This window comes from Mesocricetus auratus, unplaced genomic scaffold (assembly GCF_017639785.1).
Source record: "Mesocricetus auratus isolate SY011 unplaced genomic scaffold, BCM_Maur_2.0 Super-Scaffold_100003, whole genome shotgun sequence".
NCBI classification, from domain to species: domain Eukaryota; kingdom Metazoa; phylum Chordata; class Mammalia; order Rodentia; family Cricetidae; genus Mesocricetus; species Mesocricetus auratus.
In genome coordinates, this window is record NW_024429188.1 from 68,083,956 (window position 1) to 68,104,463 (window position 20,508).

The 20,508-nt window shown below is 34.8% G+C and overlaps 1 protein-coding gene across 6 annotated transcripts in view; it reads left to right on the forward strand.

Moving 5' to 3' along the window:
• The window catches only part of Diaph2 (diaphanous related formin 2), a 722,722-nt gene that overhangs the window by 305,615 nt on the left and 396,599 nt on the right, over positions 1–20,508 (forward strand). For all 6 annotated transcript variants that reach the window (XM_013115224.3, XM_040744363.1, XM_040744364.1 and 3 more), the window contains 2 exons: positions 5,842–5,943; positions 9,230–9,324. In XM_013115224.3, coding sequence (XP_012970678.1) covers positions 5,842–5,943; positions 9,230–9,324 — 197 coding nt within the window. The remainder of the gene's footprint in view (positions 1–5,841; positions 5,944–9,229; positions 9,325–20,508) is intronic.

Here is a 20,508-nt window from a genome sequence, read left to right on the forward strand (position 1 = left end):
TTTACCTTCCTCTTCAAGTAGCTTTCATTTAAAAAAAGAAAGAAAAGAAAAACCAAAAGCAAAAGAGAATACTGTGTATTTCCTGCTAAGATCACTGGCCACCAAATTCAGAATTTCACTTTATGAAGCTAAGAATAATAATCTATGCAAAGAAAAAAGGAAATAGCTTTGATTCAGTGCTCAAAAATACACAACAATATACTTTAGACAACAATATACTTTAGACACCAGGAAGAATTTTATTAGGAAAATTAAGGTATAACATATGTTAAGTATCCCCAGTGAACTCTCTTCTCAGCAGTTATTTACTTACAAACATGTGACAAACAGCTCTTCATCTTATGGGCAATGATGGAACTTAGTGCTGAGAGAAGAGTTTGGTACCAGATACCTTAGCCATTTAACTCTTCTCTGAGCCTTTCACAAGTTTGTCCCTTTGGAGTTCATTTTGCAGTAATGTAAAATAATTAGTATTGTTATGTACTGACTATTTGGTTACTTGCAAGCAAGATTAACTAGTTGAAATTACTATGAAGTATCATGTTGTTTGAATATGGAGCCTCTGAAGAATTAATCAAGGTTTAAGTAAGATAAAAGACAAGATTCGGCTCTAAAAGTGTGTTTATAAGGAGATGCCCAGAAAGTCTCACTCTCTGACCCTGGCACACACTGAGCAAAGGCCATTTAGGCACACAGTGAGATGGTGACCTCTTGAATAAGGATCCTGAAAATGAAATGCAACTTGATAACACTTTGACCTTGAACTTGTTTTAGAAGTGTAAAGAAGTGATTGCTTGTTGTTTAAATCTACCTGGATTATTGAATTTTGTCACAGCTCTATTTGCTTAATAAAAATAAGTATTTGGCCCAGTTACTGGGGTAATATATCTAGTGTCAAGCCTATTTGCAATTATATATGTGCCTTTAAGTCTGCCTTAACAAAATTAACTGTGCTACATATTAAGCCAAACTGACTACAGCATCTGCAGTAATCTAAGACTGACCACAAAAATCAGATGCTTGTCCAAACCATATTATCAATATGAAATGTCCTAGTAGCCTACCAGTACTAGAACTTAGCATTACTTTTTCTTGCAGTTATACTTTTCCTGATAGGCCTTTGTGTTTGACCATGTTGTTCCTGTGGTTTATTACTTGAATCATTAAATTGTCACATGAGTTATGTTGTTTAACATAGCATGGGATTTTGAGCAGATACAACAGCCTGGAATATTTCCATTGGTTCTTAGATAGTTGGGGAAAACATGTGGGAAAAGGCCCATATTCTAACTTGAATAATGTACTTAGAAGAGGTTAAAAGTTAATGGGAAAAACTTCGACCTCATTTGTCATATTCTATATTGAAATAAGAATGGTGCTTAGAAGTGTATGTTGAAATTACAAGCTGAAACAAAGTTTATCCTTAAAACCTAAAGACATCTTTATTTGTTCTCCCCAAAATATACAATATCTGCCAAGACATTCAGGCCGATTTGAAAATATACAACATTAGCTATGCACATTCTTAAGCATACTGTTCTAGTGACATTTACCAGTGTTCAGTAATTGGTTTAATGAACAGGTGTACAAGTATATCAGCTATGCAGATGTTAATTCAAAGTAACATGTGCTTCCTGATCTGGAGGGGGGCGTTCTTGTATAAACTATAACTAGTAAGATTTGTTTCTTAATTAGGAAATCATTACAAAGTATATGTGTTTGGTGTGTGTGTGTGATTCATACCATTAGGACTATTAGTCTTGTTTAATGTGCACTGAACTTCAGGAACTCTCTTGATAATGCCACTCCTATTGCTTTCAGGTGTCAGGGTAAAATCTACTTTTCTGTAGGATGCTTTACTTTGCAGCTGTAGGCATCAGGGAAAGGGGAAACCTTGCAGCTGTCCTATGTAGCATGAATGAGAAAACAGAAATGCAATTTCCTTCTGCCCATTGCATCAGCTTTACCTTTCAAGATTTTGTAAACAAGTTTGCTATTCTATACAAAGACAAGTAAGCACAATTGAATAGTTTGCTGCTTGCCAGACTGAGTAAACTTTACCTATATTTAAAAGATTGTCTTCTTACCTATTGTTGATTGTGATTCCTCCAATTGTTCCTGATTTGTAAGGCTATCAGTTTATAAACTCCAAAAGGAGATTGGAACTTTTATATGCTTTAGTCTGGATTTTTATTTCTGTTTGAAAGAGTAGAAACTTACAAACACTAATATATCAAGCCATAGAAGTACCACCTAGAAGGACCAGATGATACCTTAAGAACTTTGCACCAACTGATTAATGGTCTTGTAAATGTATACCATTGAGTCCACCTTTAGGAAAGTATCTTATGGGAATTTTGTGATATTCTAAAAAATTAACAATAATTTTAAGATTTTGTGTCACCATGTAAGTTATCAAAGGTTACCCACTTAAGGTATCTTAAGACATCCTATAATTATAAACAGCTTGGTCAAATGTTTTGTACATTCACTGGGGTCACAGAAATTAAAGAGTATTTCTAAATATTGCTTGTAGTAGATTGTAGAAACTTATATTCATATTTACTTTATTTATAATGATGATCATCCTTTGTTTGTAAGAGGATAAATTTATAATGCAATTTCATGTAAATACCCAAACATTAAAAGAAATGCAAGAAGATTCGTTGGCTATTTTATAAAAGCTAACTAGTATCTTGGTGGCTAGCATACCTTTTACACTAATACAAATATCTTTATCATATGAACCATTATCTTCTTACAGACAGTATTTTATACTGTTTCATATTTATTTTGATTAATAATGCCAATTTAAGCTCTAAAATTAATTTAGCCCAGTGGATTGTAAGTCTCACAACCAGTATAACTTTTTCTGTGCAAGGGAGTGAGTCATATTTGACTCTAAACCTGAAAACATTAAGGCAACTGCTGCTAACCCAATTCTTCTATTCGTGACTCCTACATTTGTTCCTTGTGATTTCCAAGTTTATAAACTGTTGAAATATATTGGAAATTTTATATGATTTAACCTGGATCTTATTTCTATATTGAAAGAGTAGAACATTACAAAGCCACAGAGCTACCACCTAGAATGAACACATGCCACCTTGGGACCTCTGCTGGGACTACTGGATAAGAAATGAAAGAATTTTTGTATTGGAACAAAAATAGCTCTTCAATCTTATCCTAATAATTTTAAATGATTACAGGCCTGGTTTAATTAATTGTTAAAATTTTGTATGCATTAGAAACATGGCACTTAAATTGGTTTAAGAAAAGTGGCATTCGGAGATCACTAGAAGAATTTTTAATATATTAAAGGCTTTAATAATTCTGTTCTGGACATGTGCTGTCTCATCACTATTGTTCGAATTCTCTATCTGAGCCTCTAGTGTTGATCCTTAAACAATAGTACATTAAAAATAAATAAATAAATACAACTGGGGCCAGAACAAAAATAGCCATTGTTTTTGAAAACCTACCGAGTTTGGGAACTATTTTCAACTTGCTGCTCTGCTTTGATTCTTAAAACTGCAGTTCTCACTGATGGAATGCTTAGTGCTTTCTAAACTCAGGGTGTTAGACAAGTTCCATAACACAAGTAAAATAGACTACAATTATGAAGGAAACTATGAGATATAGATATGTATGCTATTTAATTTTAATGTTGAAAATTTTGTTCATTTGAAAATCAAAGAGTTCATACTAGATTTTAATGAAAAATAATATCTAAAGTAGTGGTTCTCAAACTTCCTAATGCTGTGATACTTTATTACAATTCCTCCTCCTGCGGTGACCCCCAACCATGAAATTATTTTTGTTGCTACTTCATAACTCTAATTAATTTTGTTACTGTTAAGAATTGTAGGGTAAAAATCTGATATGCAGGGTATCTGATATGTGACCACCCAAAGGGGTGGTGACTCACACAGGTTGAGAACCAGTGAGCTAACATATGTAAAGGGGCACTAAAGAGTATTCTGTTCACCTGTCAAACAGGAGCCCGTTACTTTATAAATAAAATAATAATCCCACATCCTTGTCTTACAGAATTTCATCCTGTGTGTTCCTGTTTAATTAGTTTTTTGTAGCAGAGTTTAAGGCCTATTGAAGTTAGGAATGCTTTCTTGACTACTTCTTTGATTGTGTTAAAAATTCTGAATCTACTTCCAGAGGTAGTTTTTATATAATTTAAATTCTCTTTATTGACATCAGAAATAGCTATTGAACTGTCATTTCTTTCTTTATGCAGTTGTCTTCAGCTGAGAACAGCTTAAAATTAGAATAAATTGAAATGTTGACTAAGTGCATAAGAAAGACACTGTACTCTCAGAAAGATCCTTTAGGAACTTTTATGATGGCTTTTAAAGAAATATACTACAAGTCATTTTTCTTTCACCAATACTAATAATTGTGTTTTGGCAACATTGCAAAGAACTTGACACCTGTCACAAAATTCATAATTTCAAGGGAATTATTATCTAGTCTCATTATTCTGTGTCTATCCTTATACTGATCATTCTACTAAACCATAGAACATTTAATATTGTGTTCCATAGTTAATTTATTTCATGCGTAACTTGTCTGCTAAGGTAACAGAACTTGTATATGTTACACCATTAATGCTAAGGGAATCTAAGGATTGATAATATTTTTGACACATCCTTTGGAATTGCTTAAGTGTCACAGAGGCTGATATCTTTCCTTAAAAGATATACTTATTGAGTGTCACTTTTTTTGCTATTAAAGGACATAACGTATGCGCCAACTCTTTAGGCAAGATTAAATGAGTCAAAATAATAAAAATCATCATCACCTCAAAATGAAATTTATGTTTGCCAAAGGGGGGAAAACAATATGATGATCATAATTGTAAAAGTCAGGGATGAAATTTAGCAGCATGGATTTGGGCACAAGAAAGCCCTTGATTGAAAAATTAAGTTGGTGTTGCTTGTCTAAGATGATTTAGTGGTCCCATTGCCTTCAGCCTTGTATTCATCACGGAAGAGGTAAACCAACAGAACTTGAGCACAACTGCTGAAGAGTTTCTATGCAGATGGGACTGGGGAACTTCACTTCATGCTTCATTTTCTTAGCAGATAGCCACAGGCTTTGACACTAGTGTCTTTGAAGGGTGAATAGCATCTAATGCCTCCTTGATGCTGCACTCCTTGTTTCATTTCTTACAAACATATGAAGAAACAGTGAATAATAATGTTTCAAGAATACTTTTTAAAATGGTAACTAGGACAAAATTCTCATACTCAAAGTATCACTTCTTTGATGATATGTAATTGTGTGCATGCAAATGGGTGGTACTCTTGTACAACATACAAATGCTTCAAACCTGTTCTTCAAAGCAGTCTCAGTGGGGTGTTTCAGTTACAACCTGTTTAGCATCTTAAGTTTCCTTTAGTGTTTTAAAGCAGTTTAACTGAGTTAACTACATGTCTAAATATTAACATGTTTTAAGAGAGGAGGCAGGTCTTTCTCTTTCCTCAATTAGTCCAAATTAGTGAGATTTTACTACATATTTAATCCCAGTGCTGCTGCAGTTACCTGTAAAGGAGTAATTTATGTTACACATTAGCGAAGAAGCAGCAATTGATTTTTAGTTCTATTTGGCTTATCTTTTCAGCTTAAGTGATGATATTTAATTTTTAGGCAAACCTCTCAGCAGGTCTATATTTTTATGTTTATCCTCTTCCCTCCGCTAATGAAATAAACACATTTATTGATTTCAGAATCACCTTTATTAATGTACTTAACATGCCTACTAATGTTATTTCATGTACTTGGATTAGAGCCATTATTGTTTATGGATCAACATTTTTCTTTCAGGCCAAAGGACTATAGATCGTCCAGAAGAAACTAAGAGTGGGCCTCCAAAGAGGAAAGTGAAGGAACTGAGAATTTTGGATCCCAAAACAGCCCAGAACCTGTGTATGTAGTATGTTTTGAATAGATGTGTTAGTGCTGGCTTATTCAGTGTAAACAGTCTTAAAACTTCTTTGTCCAGACATACTGCTAGAAACAAGATTCTATATAAACCTCCTACTGGGTCACTTTGTCCAGCTTTCATACAAGAAGAGGTGCTTAGTTTTACTGCAACTTGATATGGCATGTTTGATTGATATTCCTGGGAGGCCTGACCTTTTCTAAAGGTAAATTGAGGAAGAGTGGATCTGGGTGAGAGGGGGCTAGTGGGGCACAACTGTCAGGAGGTCAGTGAGGGAAAACTGTGGTCATGATGTAGTATATGAGAAGAGATTGATAAAGAGAGAGAACCTATATAAATATAATCCAGTTTTCTTTTTACCACTTAACTGAAATGAAGAAAATAAAAATTGAACCTTGTTTAACTTACTGAAACCTGTGATTTTTAGAGCTTTGGAAAGTATTGTTAATAAAACTTCCATACTGAACATTATGAAACCTAATATAAATTGGAATTGAAAAAATATTAAGTTTTTATGATTATTTTCCTGATGAGTACTGAGATTCATATTTTTTAGAAATATTCCCTACTCAGTGTGAACATGTCCTTTTATTGCTATTCCTTTGTTTAGTATAATTGTAATGCGTTATGGTTAAATTGTTAGCATCTACACTTTGCAACTGGTTGATGATCCTTGAGGCCTTTAGCTAAGTAAGGTCTGAGCCATTAAATGTGGTGTTGGTAGTGTAGATGGATAGTTAAATTCATGTCCTTTTATGGAAGGCTCTAAGTTTTACTTTGACATACTCTCTCTTCTACATTGGATTTTGATTATTTTCTTTTATCACTACAGAAGGTTTTTTATATAGAGGATACTAAAACACTCTCTGAGGAGTTTTAACACACCCTACATTCATAATTGTGCAATAGTAATGTGGGAATTATTTGAGAATTAGATTACAGCAAACAACTTATTATACTGGTGTCAGTCAAAATGCAACTTAAAAATTTGCCAATAGCTATCAACAATCTGTGCATTGCTGCAATGATAGTATTGTATTCACAAAGTTTCCGTAACTTTTTTTCAGTACATAGTGTGATCTTATTTTCTTGTTAATATATATGCATGAGATATATTTCAGGTCTTGAGTTCTCATTCAGTCCCCATGTTGAGGTAACCATTTGCCAAAATGGTAATTGTTTTGGTACCAGTGCAGTCATGCAGAGCATTTCATAAAAATTCATTAATATGTGAGTTCAGGTTCTACTTCTAAAAGCATACCCATATTTTTTAAAAGTGGATTTAATGGAGAATGGTATGGAATGTGTTATATAAAAGTACTGTCTGTGTAATTGCAAGCTATTCTAGATAAAATGAGTTGAATTATCCCAACATGACATAAAATATATCCAATGAAATAAAGGTTGACAGGAAAATAATTCAGTATATGAAGAGACTAGTAGTTCACTACCTGAGTGTCAGCAGGAATTCAGAGTACATTGATGAGTCATGAACTTCAGCTCTTCTCTTGCAAAGTTCAATAGTATCCTACCATATTTGTGTGGGATCCATTCCAAAACTTCTTGTGGATGACTGAAACCACAAGAAGTACTTAACCCACTCACCGACCCTTTCTCCCCCTCCCTCCCTCCCTCCCTCCCTCCCTCTCTCTCTACCTCCCTATGTATATATATGCCTGTGCTGAAGTATTTTATAAATTAATCAGAGTCATATCTTAACAATAATAACGTAATTATAACAACATCCCAGAAGAAAACTTACATGAATATGGTGTAGTCACTTTTCCCTAGGAATGTCTCATTGTACCTGAATCACTATTCCTATACAATATGAAATGATATGTTCAAAAAACTGCTCCTGAGAACTTGGTACATTCAAGTGGGCTTCTTAAGTACTCCAATGCTTTTTGGGTCATTGTTAAAAATTGTGTAGGTTGCTTTAAAGTAAGCAATGTCATATGTTCACAGCCAATCTGATAACTCCAAAGGCTACTGTTTTCATAAACTTTTAGTCATTGTCAAAAAATACTAGAGTATTTCAACTAAAAGAGAAACATTTTATTTTAGCTCATTGTTTTACAAATTTTAGTCCATGGCTGGTTCTTTTTTTGTTTTTGGCCTCAAGACAAAGCAACAAAGTATCAGGGTGGATCAAAGCTACTCACCTTATAGTGGTCAAGGTGCAGAGACCATCAGAGGGAAAGTTTGGGGCAGTATAGTGATTCAGATCATGCCCCCAGCAAGTGGAGTCTTTGAATCCAGAGTCATCTTCTAATAGTATATTCAGCAATATATACAAAGTATCAACAGTAAATTCAACTTGAAGTCCACAATTGACTAGTCACTTTTCTGAAGCTACATGTCTGAAATTTATATTGGAGAGCAAGCAGTTTGCGTTATAGTTTTTTGCAGAAGCATATTGTATCATAGCCACAATAGCCACAAGATGATTAACAAACAAGTACCGTGTGTTTCTCAGATGTACTGTTTCATGAGACATAGGAGACAACTTGGCATGCCAGACTTTCTTGACTCCCCAATGGAGGCCTTATCCCCTCTGAGGCCCTCCATGGTGGATTTCCAGAGCCTGTAATTTCATCCAGGGCAGGGCCTAAGCCCTCCCACAAGAGTCTCAGCTGAGAGAGCATCCCTCATTGTGGGATGGACACTCAAAATCTATTTGTACACCAGGCATAAATACTACCCAAGGCCTCATAGATTACCTAGGCCTCCTCACTGACACCCACATTCAGAGGGTCTGGGTCAGTCCCATGCTTTCCACATAGCCATCAATCTGGGGTCCAAGAGCTCCCCCTTGTTCAGGTCAACTGACTCTGTGGGTTAAACCAGCCCAGTCTTAACTCCTTTGCTCACCAGTTCTCCTTTTCTGTGACTGGATTCCAGGAATTCAGTTCAGTGTTTAGCTGTGAATGTCAATTTAAACTAATCATATTTTTATTTTAAATTTTAGTGTGTCATTTTGTATCAGCTTAATATAAAATGCCTGAGCATAGCGTCGTGAGAGATCTACATAGAATTTTATTTTGTACATATGGTAATTAAGCTACAGACGCTGTAGGTTATTTTGCCTATATGGATAGAATAGTGCATCAAATACTAATAATCTAAATTTTAGTATGTAAGTGACAAAAATTTCATATTTTTATCTATACAGTGGTAATTTTATACATACACATATATATGTATATATATACCGACTTTTAAATTTTGATACTATTCTGTCTCTAATAATATCAAATTTTATTTTAGCTATCTTCCTGGGATCTTATCGCATGTCATATGAGGAAATAAAGAACATTATTTTGGAGGTTAATGAACAGTTGCTAAGTGAAGCCCTGATTCAGGTATATTGCATACTTCTGGTTTTAAAATAATTTTCATAGAAATTTTAGATGTATCTCTTAATGGTTTTATTTAAAATAAGTTTCTTACTTTGGATAATAGAATATGTAGTGTCTATATCTGTTTATTCCTGAGATGACTTGGTCTTTAAGATCCATGTTCCAATTTTCTTTCTTCCATGCCTGAACTACTGTTCTTTTAAGAATAAAAGTGCATTCATAGATATGTCATTCTTTGTACATCACACAACTGCATGTATGTGATCATTATAATGGGGCCATTAAATAGTTCTTTTATTGCCATATTATGGTTAAAATGCTGAATGTTCTAAAGTTTTCATTTCTATGGATTTTTCTCAGGATCCACACATAAATGTGGCAGACTATTCTTTCATTGGGTACTTAACCTGTGCTGGATATTGTGTCAAGCAATAGATGTTTATCATCTCATTGAATCTTACAACGTCTGAAGAGATAAATATTAGTGATAGTGTACTCTCTTTACCAATATAGAATCTGAATTTTACATTATTCAGTATTAGACATTTGAAGTAGCTTCAGAACAGTATCTAAAGAGGCTGCGAATGTAGCTCAGTTGGCAGGGTGTTTGCCTTCCCTTCTTGCTGTTCTGGCCTCCATTCCCAGCGCTGTGCAAACCATGGTTACTCATTGTTGTAATCTGAGCGCTTAGGAGGAGAAATGAAGAGTAGGAGGTCAAGGCCATCCTTGACTGTATAGCAAGTTCAAGGATAGCATAGTATATACATGTGAGGCCCTATTTGAAAAAGGAAAGAGAAAACAACTAATTTATTTTATGTAACTTTAACAATTTATTTCCCCATACTCTCTGTAAATATTAGCGAACCTGTATAAATGACACAAGAAAGTCACATTTCTGTGCATGGTTTTTGTCTGCATCACAGTTTACCACATGCATATTTTAAATCCGGACATGCTTATTTACAATAAGATTAAGGCTTGATGGGTTTATACTGACTTTTTGATATCATAATAGACATTTATGTATCAATGTGACATGTTCACAAAAATCCTCTTGTAGGTAAACAGCATTAACAAGGTTTGCTTTATTATTTTTAAACTGTCGCAGGCAACAATCATGTTCATTGTTCCTTGACTTGAAATGTGGTGCTGATCCCATACACACAAACACACACACACACACACACACACACACACACACACACAGAGAGAGAGAGAGAGAGAGAGAGAGAGAGAGAGAGAAAGTTAATAATAATAATTTAGCAAATATGCTGTAAAAATAAGGAAGTTGTGAAAAAAAGGAAGGTATGCCTTGCTGGGCTGTGGTGGTGCACGCCTTTAATCCGAGCTCTCGGGAGGCAGAGGCAGGTGGATCTCTGTGAGTTCGAGACCATCCTGGTCTACAGAGCGAGTTCTAGAACAGCCTCCCAAACCACAGAGAAATCCTGTCTTGAAAAACAGCAACAACAACAAAAGGAAGGTACAAAGTAGATGAAACCCAGAAGGAAAATATTGTCAGTCACTTTGATGTTTGAAAAAGAAAGTTTAAGGCTCAGCAGCATGTATCGAGGTGTCAAGCAAAAGAAGCAGTGAGACTGGTCAAAGTCAACCTTCACACAGCAGGTAGGGAGCTTCTGAAGCACCAAGTTGCCAAGCAGGATTTAAATTTGTTTGAGTATTTCACAATCCCCAGAATGCAAAGTAAGATTTAATGTCACAATTTTAAATGCAGCTGTATTTTGTGTAGACCAGAACAAATTAGGGAATTTAATAATCATCTTTGTAAGTTGCTACTGTATCAAAACTGTAAGCAGTTCATTACTCCCAATTATACCAGATTCAAATAATTTAAAGAATATCAAAGGTACATTGTACATACTATAAAATAATTGTAGCAAAGGCATTCCATATTTTCTATATACATACTTTGAAATATAGTTTCATATAGGGGATGTGCATAAATGGGAATTTTTCTGTCTTTTATTCTCTAAAGGACTTAAAGATCTGATTTTAAAAATAATAATGTTTTTTAAAAATTATACTTGCTGGAAATTCAACACCTTGATGCCTCATATTTGCACTAGTTTTTCACTTACCAAGGTATTTAGGTGAAATTGTGTAATGTAATAAAAAGTTTGGCTACATTGATTGACTCTCCAAACTATGATCCTATCCTCTTACAATTTCAATACATAGGAAAGATTAAACAGTTTTCATTCTTGGGGTTTCACAAGTTTACCTACCTTGCATTGTCATGTTTTAAAACAGAATTCTACAATCAAAGAAAAGAAGAATAACTAAGTCACATTTAGTTTTGTGCCTTGTTCTTTTCAATTGTCGTACAAATAATCCTAGGACAGTTTAGGTCAATGCAGGTGCCTCTGGATGCCAAAAGCATCGGATTCTCCCAGGAGTTGGTGTTACAGACAACTATAAACTACCTTGAGAGCTGAGCTCAGATCCTCTCTGAGAACAGCACATTCTCTCAACCTCTGACCCATCTCTCCAGTCTCAGTCTTCTGGGTTGTTATGGCTTCTATTTGATAAGACTCTGTTGAAAATCCACGTTACTTATTGTGCACTAGAAAAACTTGTTTCATTGCCTATCCTGGTCAATCCAAATTGATTCTCTCATTTGTACTTCACAAAATAAAGTAACATAGATTTAAGATGTATGATTGAGTGAGACACGAATACAAGAAAACCTGAGATTTTAAGGTTAATATTAGTTTTACCTGGATGTGTCTTGTCTGAAGATATTCTAGTAAGGAAGGATGCTCCTCTGGTGAAATGATTGTACATTTCCTGCTCCACCCAAACATTGCTTTCCTCATGCAGAAAAGACTAGCATCATTAAGACCTCTTTCTCACTCCAAACTGATAGGTTTCCTTCGATGATAAAAAGGTAGCATCAACTTGCCATTAATATGAGGTGTTTACCATTTATGCCTAATTACCATGTAGCACATCAGTAATACACAGCATTAAATATATATCATGAGATTAACTTTGTTGTAAATTCCATTTGATTACAGTGCTAAACTCCATCCATGCATAATCACAGTTTGTTGCTCATGAACATTGTTTTCTTCTCATAGCAACAACAAAAAAATTAAGGACACATCATTTCCAAGGAACTTGAATTAACACTGGTGTTACGTCTCCTAGAATGAGTCAGTAAAATCTTCCTCACTAGACAGATAAAAGGCCATTCTTATTTGGCAGGATAAGCAGCCTACTTAAAAAAACTAATTTAATTTAGTCAACATGATAAAGATCAAATGTTGAAGTAATTAACAAAATACAAATCCTCCATATTTTCATATGTCCTACATATTTCCATATATCAAAATATAAAGAAGACATTAAATTCACTGTGCAGTAGAAACTGAAATGTTTTGCAATGCTATAACATATAGAAACATTTTAGCATCTACTATATTTTCAGATTGTTCAGGGACATTTATTATATGTAATTATAAGTCTCTTTTGAGTAATATGTAATAGATTTAGATGATTTGTAGCATCACTGTTCCTGCGTTGAAATTTTAAGTTAGTGTACTTTAACTTGATCACCTGAGACAAGGAAAAAAGAAAAAACACACACATAGTGACAAGACTAGAGTTTAATGGGCTATATGTCATTAACAAAAAAGTGTATGGTAGACAATGATATAGAACTAACAAAGAATACAACTATCAGTTTAAAAAATCAAACTTTCAGAGAAAAACTAAAGTATGCTTTATTTGAGATCACTAATGCTTGTGAATAATGTAAATGCGATAAAATATATTGATAGACAAATCATGCTTATATGTCAAGGCATACATGAAATAAATAAGATTTACATAGAAGGTGGCATAGAGTGAAGAAAAGTTTTCAAAGGTATATTAGTTCAGTGTAGTTGGAAAGGATTCAGCAGGTTTTGAACATGGAAGTATGAAATGGTTCATCTTTTAATATTGTTCTAATTAATATTTTGCATTTCATTTAATAAAATTATCTATTTATGGATGAATGATGTTAAATCAGACTAAACACATATCTTTAACTTTTTCATGTGATTATAACTAAAACTTTCAAAATTTCTCCTTGTCACCTTTAACGGCACAATAGTATCGCCAGTAGTCACCCTACTGCAGAGAGCTTCTTTTACTATTACCAATTGCATTTACATCTGGTACTACTTATTTTGTAAGTCTCCCTTAAAATTTGCTGAACTCTACACCAGACCCCTGGACTTTTTAAGCAGATGTTTGGTTTATTTATGGTGTTCTGCCCTCTGCCGCCCAAAATTTAAGAAACAAGTGCATCACTGCAGAGGACAGAACTTTCTGTGGTTTCATTTGCTGTTATCTCTTCAAGTACTTTATTCTCTGTCTTTTCCTTCATCCATTCTTTGTGTAGTAGAAGGCTAAGGTAGTTACTAGTAATACCTCAGTTAAAATGTAGCTCTATGCTACTCCTTCATAACTGGAAATTCATGCACAAGAATATTTCTGCTTGCCCCCTAAATTAGCTTCAATGTATTTCTGATTGCCTTATGGTTCAGAAACATAGCTGAATACTGCAGTGCATACAAGACACAAAACCTACAGCTTCCCACATGATTATGTTTTCTCAAATGTGATTTTTACATTTCAAACCAGATTACATGATCTATATGACTCATTCTTGAATACTGACAAAATGATTAGCTAGATGCAAAGGTCATTCAATCCATCCCCTGGATTTCAGGCAGTGCTACACCTAAGTCATCAAAGATAGATGGGTAGTTATTGATTCTGCAAGGAAAAAGATTCTTCAACTTCCCTCAATTAACCAGTTCTAGTGTATAATTATTCTTATAGTCAGGAAGTTCATGCATGTGTAATAGCTCGTTTTTGTCTCTTCAATCCATCTTTGTAATCATTGATCTATTTATGTGGCTATCGACCCTCTGTATTGTATGCAAGCTTGTGAGTCTGCATTTGTTTGTGCACTTTACAAGAGTTGATGGCTTTAGAAGACTACAGGTATATCAACTAAGGCTACAAATGCATTAGCATTATAGAATTTATAACATCTTTCTCCTTACTAACAACTTATATTCTCCAAGTTTATTTTCATAATTTTTCAGGGAAATTGAAACATTAGCAATGACAAGAACAATCTTGACATTTCTTTCTTAATTCTCATCTTAGAGAAGTATTTCGTGATGTTATTGCAGTCGACAAATATTTTCATCAATGAGCTGCTATTGTTTTTTCATCTTTTTATCAGAAGAAATTTTAGAAGTGTATTCTCATGTCTGTTTTGACATGAGTTTTGTTTTTGATCCTTGTGTACTAATTTCAGTCTATTGTTAAGCTGAATATTATCCAAACAAATATTGCATCAGCTCATTGTCATTTTCTTCTATGTTGATTTTTTTAAAGAATAACAAGGGTTACATTTGTTACTATCACTGGTTGTGTTCTTATTTGCAAGCAAAGAAAAGGTAGGTCTCAGTAATGAATCTTCTATTATATCAATTAGAAAACAGGAACTTGTTAGTAGTAAACATTGCCTCATAGATAGATCATTTTTTCCTGACTTGCACACTTCTAGCTACAGATAAACTTCACAAAATTTTCAGTTGTTTCTTATTGTTGGTATTTGGATACTATTGGACTGAGTGGATGATCAGAATAGACCGGAAGTTTCCTTTCAGTTGTATTTAGAGCTTTGAAAGTATCTGTCACTTTCCACCTAAAATTCAAGGACCCTAGTACTAACAAGTGAAAAGTAAAATTACACTACTAGTTCTATATTAACCTGAGACTATGGTATTAATTATAACCAAAAAATAATAATCCTTTAACTTGAGAAACTAATGGAACAGATAGCCTAATCACAAACATTCTTCATCTGAAAAATCAAAAGCTACAGAAAACAATTACATTTTTACCGCTAGCTTTCAATTAATTTTTAAAGTATATGAAATGGGTTGAAATATAAAGATGATGGTATTTGATAAATCATAACACTTTGTAATTGATTACATTTCTAAAAGCACTTTGTGTTATGTTCTAAGGATGACAGTCTAATTTTCTATACCTCAGGACTGTCTTCACATAGGACAACCTTTTCCCAAGTTTCTGTAATTCTGTATCTTCAATGCAAAGTAAGTTTAACTAGCTATCACATCCATTAAATGTATTCGAGTCTTAAATTATACTTTATTCTGAAATAGTATAAGCATAGTACATCATGCTGTACTCTGTTCGCACAGCATAATATATATTTAACATAACCATATGTTACTCTTTTTAAATATTATTAGATGAGCAGTCAAGAAGGAAAATCCAAGAGAGTGTTAATTCTGCGGTTGACATATTGACACTTTTTATATAAACAATTTTATAATTACATAACAAAATTAATGCATTTACAAGTGTCTTGATAGTGAAAACACATAAGGCATATCCCTTACTTTGGACTGTGACATTTTGAACAGTGGATTTGGGGATTCTATCTTCTAGATACAAGTACCAGTACTCACTGCACTTTTTGACTTTAGTTTTTGTTCGATGAATACAGGGAATCAAAAAATATCCCCAGATTCAACCCATTGTGTTAAGACATCATTTTGCGTTTGATAGAAAAGTTATGAAGTTTCAGAACTTGAAATTTCTAATTGTTTGCTTTTTTCTTAGTTTATTACAAACCTGATGGCTTTGGATTTACACATTTGTTTTGTCTTGATCATAATCAAAACTGTAACTTTAAGAAATCTACTTCCATTTCTGACAAAATGAGTTCTCAATTGCAAATAACCCTGATCAGGTATTGTTTAAATGAGAGGCAGCAATGCTGAGTTCTGAATGCATCTAATGATATTACGAAAAAGTGGCTTTTTCTGCTTTATATCCAGAGCTTAATAATGTTAGCACGTTCAGTTCATGTGATTATCTTTATGTTAAGGTAAGTTAGATAATATTACACGATAATTCTGGGATCAGAAAATTAGTTCCTATGATACTTGACTCATTGACCTTTTTAAATACCATTGTTTACCTATCTTTCTCCCTATTGTGTCATATAGGTGAGTTACTGACTTGATTTTACTATTGGAAAGGAATACAATGTATCTGTTAAAGATTTCCCATCTAAACTTGTTGTACAATGTAGCAATAGTTCTAATAGATCTTAATAATAAAACCTGGAGTCAGATTCCGGGGTTAATGCTGAAAGATCAGAGAAGAAGAGCAGCCAGTCACTAGTTCTTTTTCTTATTTTATTTAAATTAAAAACAATCTTATTTTACATATCAATCCCAGTTACCTCTCCCTCACATCCTTCTATGTACCCCCACCAACTCCCCCATCCTACACCCTATTCACTCTCCAGAGAGGGTGAGGCCTACCATTGGAGTCATCAAAGTCTGTCAAATCATTTGGGGCAGGACTTAGGCCCTCCCCAGTGTATTTAGCATGAGAGAATATACCTTCATAGGGAATGGGCTCCCAAAGGCCATTCTTGCACTAGGAATAAATGCTGGTTCCATTGCCAGAGGCCGCATAGACTTCCTAGGCCCCCCAACTAATCCTCACGTTCAGGGGTCCTGGTTTGGTCCTACGCTGGTTCCCCAGCTGTCAGACTGGGGTTTGTTTGTTCTGAATCCTCAGACCAAAGGGGTGACCATGTTCCTACAAATTTTCAGACTGAATGCAATGAGCTCCTGTTTCCTGCTTTATATTCCTCTCTTCACCCAGCCATATCACTCCTGTCTCTATCTTACTAGTGCTGGAATTAAAGTTTTGTGACTCCTTAGTACTTAGATTAAAGGTGTGAGCAACCACCACTTGGCTGTTTGTCATTTAGACTGAGTAAGTCCTGTATAGCCCAGATGGGCTTGAACTCACAGAGATCTGCATCCTGTGGGCTGTCATTAAAGGTATTTGCCACCACAGCTTGACCTCTGTCGTTAACTAGTGGCTAGCTCTGTACTCTCATCTACAGGCAAATGTTATTTGTTCCAGCACAAACAAAATATCACCACAGTACAATGTCTCTCATTGGAAATCAGAGTTGACTGTTAAGTATATTTTAAAACATCTTTTCAACACATGATATGTGAATTCATTAATATTTACCATTGTTTGTGCGCTGTAATAAATATATAGGTAGTTAACAAGGAATAAATACCTATTAATTCTAAGTGCAATGAAAGGAACATTGAATTCTATCTCTGCATTAGTAAGTATATTTTTAGTAAATTGAATGTATTGTTCTGCAATTAACATGGCCATTATTTATTTTGCCCTATATGATGAATTCATAGTGACAGATTCATCTAAGGAAATATAATATTGTTTCATTAGAAAGATAAGAGTAAATATTTAGGTCTCCATTTTATAACTTTTCTACAATGCATGTAGCTGAATAGAATTGGAAATAACTTCTTTCAAAGGAAAAGTAAATATGATGTTGATTTTTCTTCTTTCAGTGCTGTCTTAGAGTTTCTATTGCTCTGATGAAATACCCTGACAAATGGAAGTTGGAGAGGAATGGGTTTGTTTAACTAAGAGGCCCACATTGCTGTTCATCACAGGAGGAGCTGATGCTGAGGCCACGGAGGGGTGCTGCTTAATGGCTTACTCCCCGTGGCTTTCTCAGCTTGCTTTCCTATAGAATCCAGGGCTACCAGCCCTGCTAGTTCCACCCATAATGGACCGAACCCTCCCATATTAATTGCTAATTAAATGTATTACTGGCTTTCCTACTGCCTGAGTTTTTAAACAATTTCTAAATTTAAATATATTTTTTAGTGTTCTTTCCCACCCCCAAGTCCCACCAGAACCTCTCTCCCCATCAATCCAACTTTAAGTCCTTTCTCAATACTAACAAAAACCCAATACAACAGCAAAAGCCCCCAAACCAAGTAAACAAAACAAACAAACACTACCTAAGAAGGAAAAACAAACAACTGTAAAACCCTCTTCAAACAATTGCCAAATGAAAGCAAGGAAAACTCTGGGAGTCTATTGTGTGTTGGCCAACTACTCCTGAGCATGTGGTCTGCCCTGTAGTGGTTGATAGTATAACTCCATTGATTTCCACTCTCCCAGCAGGGATCATGTCAGTTCAGTGGTTAACCTTTACTCTAGTGACTAAATTTGCATTCCTTCATTTAGTCATTCCTTTTTTAAATATTGAAAAATGAAATATAGTAAGATAAAATACAACTGTTGAAGTTGGACAGGACTAACCAACAGAAGGAAAAGATCCCAAGAAAAGGTACAAGAATCAGAGACCCATCCATTCACACACTCAGGAATCCCATAAAAACACTAATCTAGAAGGTATAAGTGCAGAGTGATTGGTGCAGACCTAAACTGACCCTGTTCATGTGCTCAGTCTCTGTGAATTCATATGAGCTTTGCTCATGTTGATGTAGACGGCCTTATTTCCTTATTATCCTCCAATTCTGGGTCTCACACTCTGCCTCCTCTTCTGCAGGATTCCCTGAGCCCTGAAGCAATAGTCAGATCTTTTTTTAAAAAATTATAAACAAACTTGCTTCACATGTCATTCCCAGTTCCCTCTCCCTCCCCTCCTCCCCTGTCCCCCAATGGCCCCCTATGCCACCCCATTTCTGCTCCCCAAGGAGAGTGAGGCCTTCCATGGGGGATCTTCAAAATTTGTCATATCTCTTGGGGCAGGGCCTATACTGAGAGTTTCCCTTTATCTTTAATGGGCTCCCAACATCCATTCATATACTAGGAATAAATACTGATGCACTACCAGAGGCCTCATAGATTGCCCAGGCCTCCTAACTTACACCTGTGTTCATGGGGTCTGGATTATAACATAGAACAAAGGATTACTAGCCTACAATCCACACTGCCAGAGAAGTTAGGAAACAAGGAGAACCCTAAGAGAGACATACATGGTCCCCAGGAGAAGGGGAAAGGGACAAGATCTCCTGAGGTATTAATTGGCAGCATGGAGGGAGGGTAGAGGGAGTTAGGAGAAAGAGAAGGAGAAAAGAGGAGGGGAGATGAGGACATGAGGGAGCAGGAAGATTGAGTCTAGGGAAGAATAAAAGAGAGCAAGAAAAGAGATGCTATAGTAGAGGGAGCCATTATAGATTTAAAGAGAAATCAGGCACTAAGGACATTTCCAGAGATCTACAAGGATGACCCCAACTAGTATTCTAAGTAGTACTGGAGAGGCTACCTTAAATGCCATTCTCTGATAATGAGATTTTCATCCTAGAGCCTTTATCCAGTAGCTGATTGAAGCAGAAGCAGACACCCACAGCTAAACAGTCTGATCTTAAAGAGGCATTTCTAACAGGTTCACTCCTCTCAGTTGACTATAGCTTGTGTGATGTTAACATTTAACTGGCCAGCACAAGTGCCATGGCTAATTGTCACATTATTTATTTACAGTTTCTACTTTTTTGGTTCCAATCTGTTATTTTTTGTGACACTTTGTGCCAGTCATACAAGAAATATTGACTTGTTCCTTAAATTCCTCACCAATATCTTGTGCAAAATATCTTTATGCAAATAATATCCTCAAGTTTTTACATATATTAAAAAACCTTTATGGTATAATATTATACTGATCTAACACTTTAATGTCTTTAAATTCTTTGATATTTACTTAGCCTTAACTTTTGTCCTTTAATAGTAATTTATCTAAAGATTAATAATTTTTCAATTGAATATTCAACTGTCACTTAAAAATCTCCCAATAAAATTATATCCTTTTTCTTTTTCCCAAGCAAAGGCTTGACCCCTGTGTTTTTGTTCCTTCATATTTTAAAGTATTGCATTTGATTTTTAAGTTTATAATTTGATTTTACCATGTTGCCCTTGTCTTTTATCCTGTCACCGCCCCCTGAAACCTCCCTCTTCTTGCTATCTTGAAAATTCATGGTCTCTTTTCTTTTTTTCATTAAGTGTTGTTGCATACATGCAATATATATATATATGTTTATATCTTCACTTATAAGTACAACACATTCAGTCTCTATAATAGGTGTATGTATGTTTTCAGGCTCACAATTTTAATTGGGGAAGACTGTTTCTCCTACTTTCAGAATTCTTATTCGCCTGTAATTTTTTGCATAGTTTGAGGCCGTGAATGCTTGACATGATTTTCCTATCCCTTCATCACTTAGATGTAACTAATATCTTTCAAAATATGATATA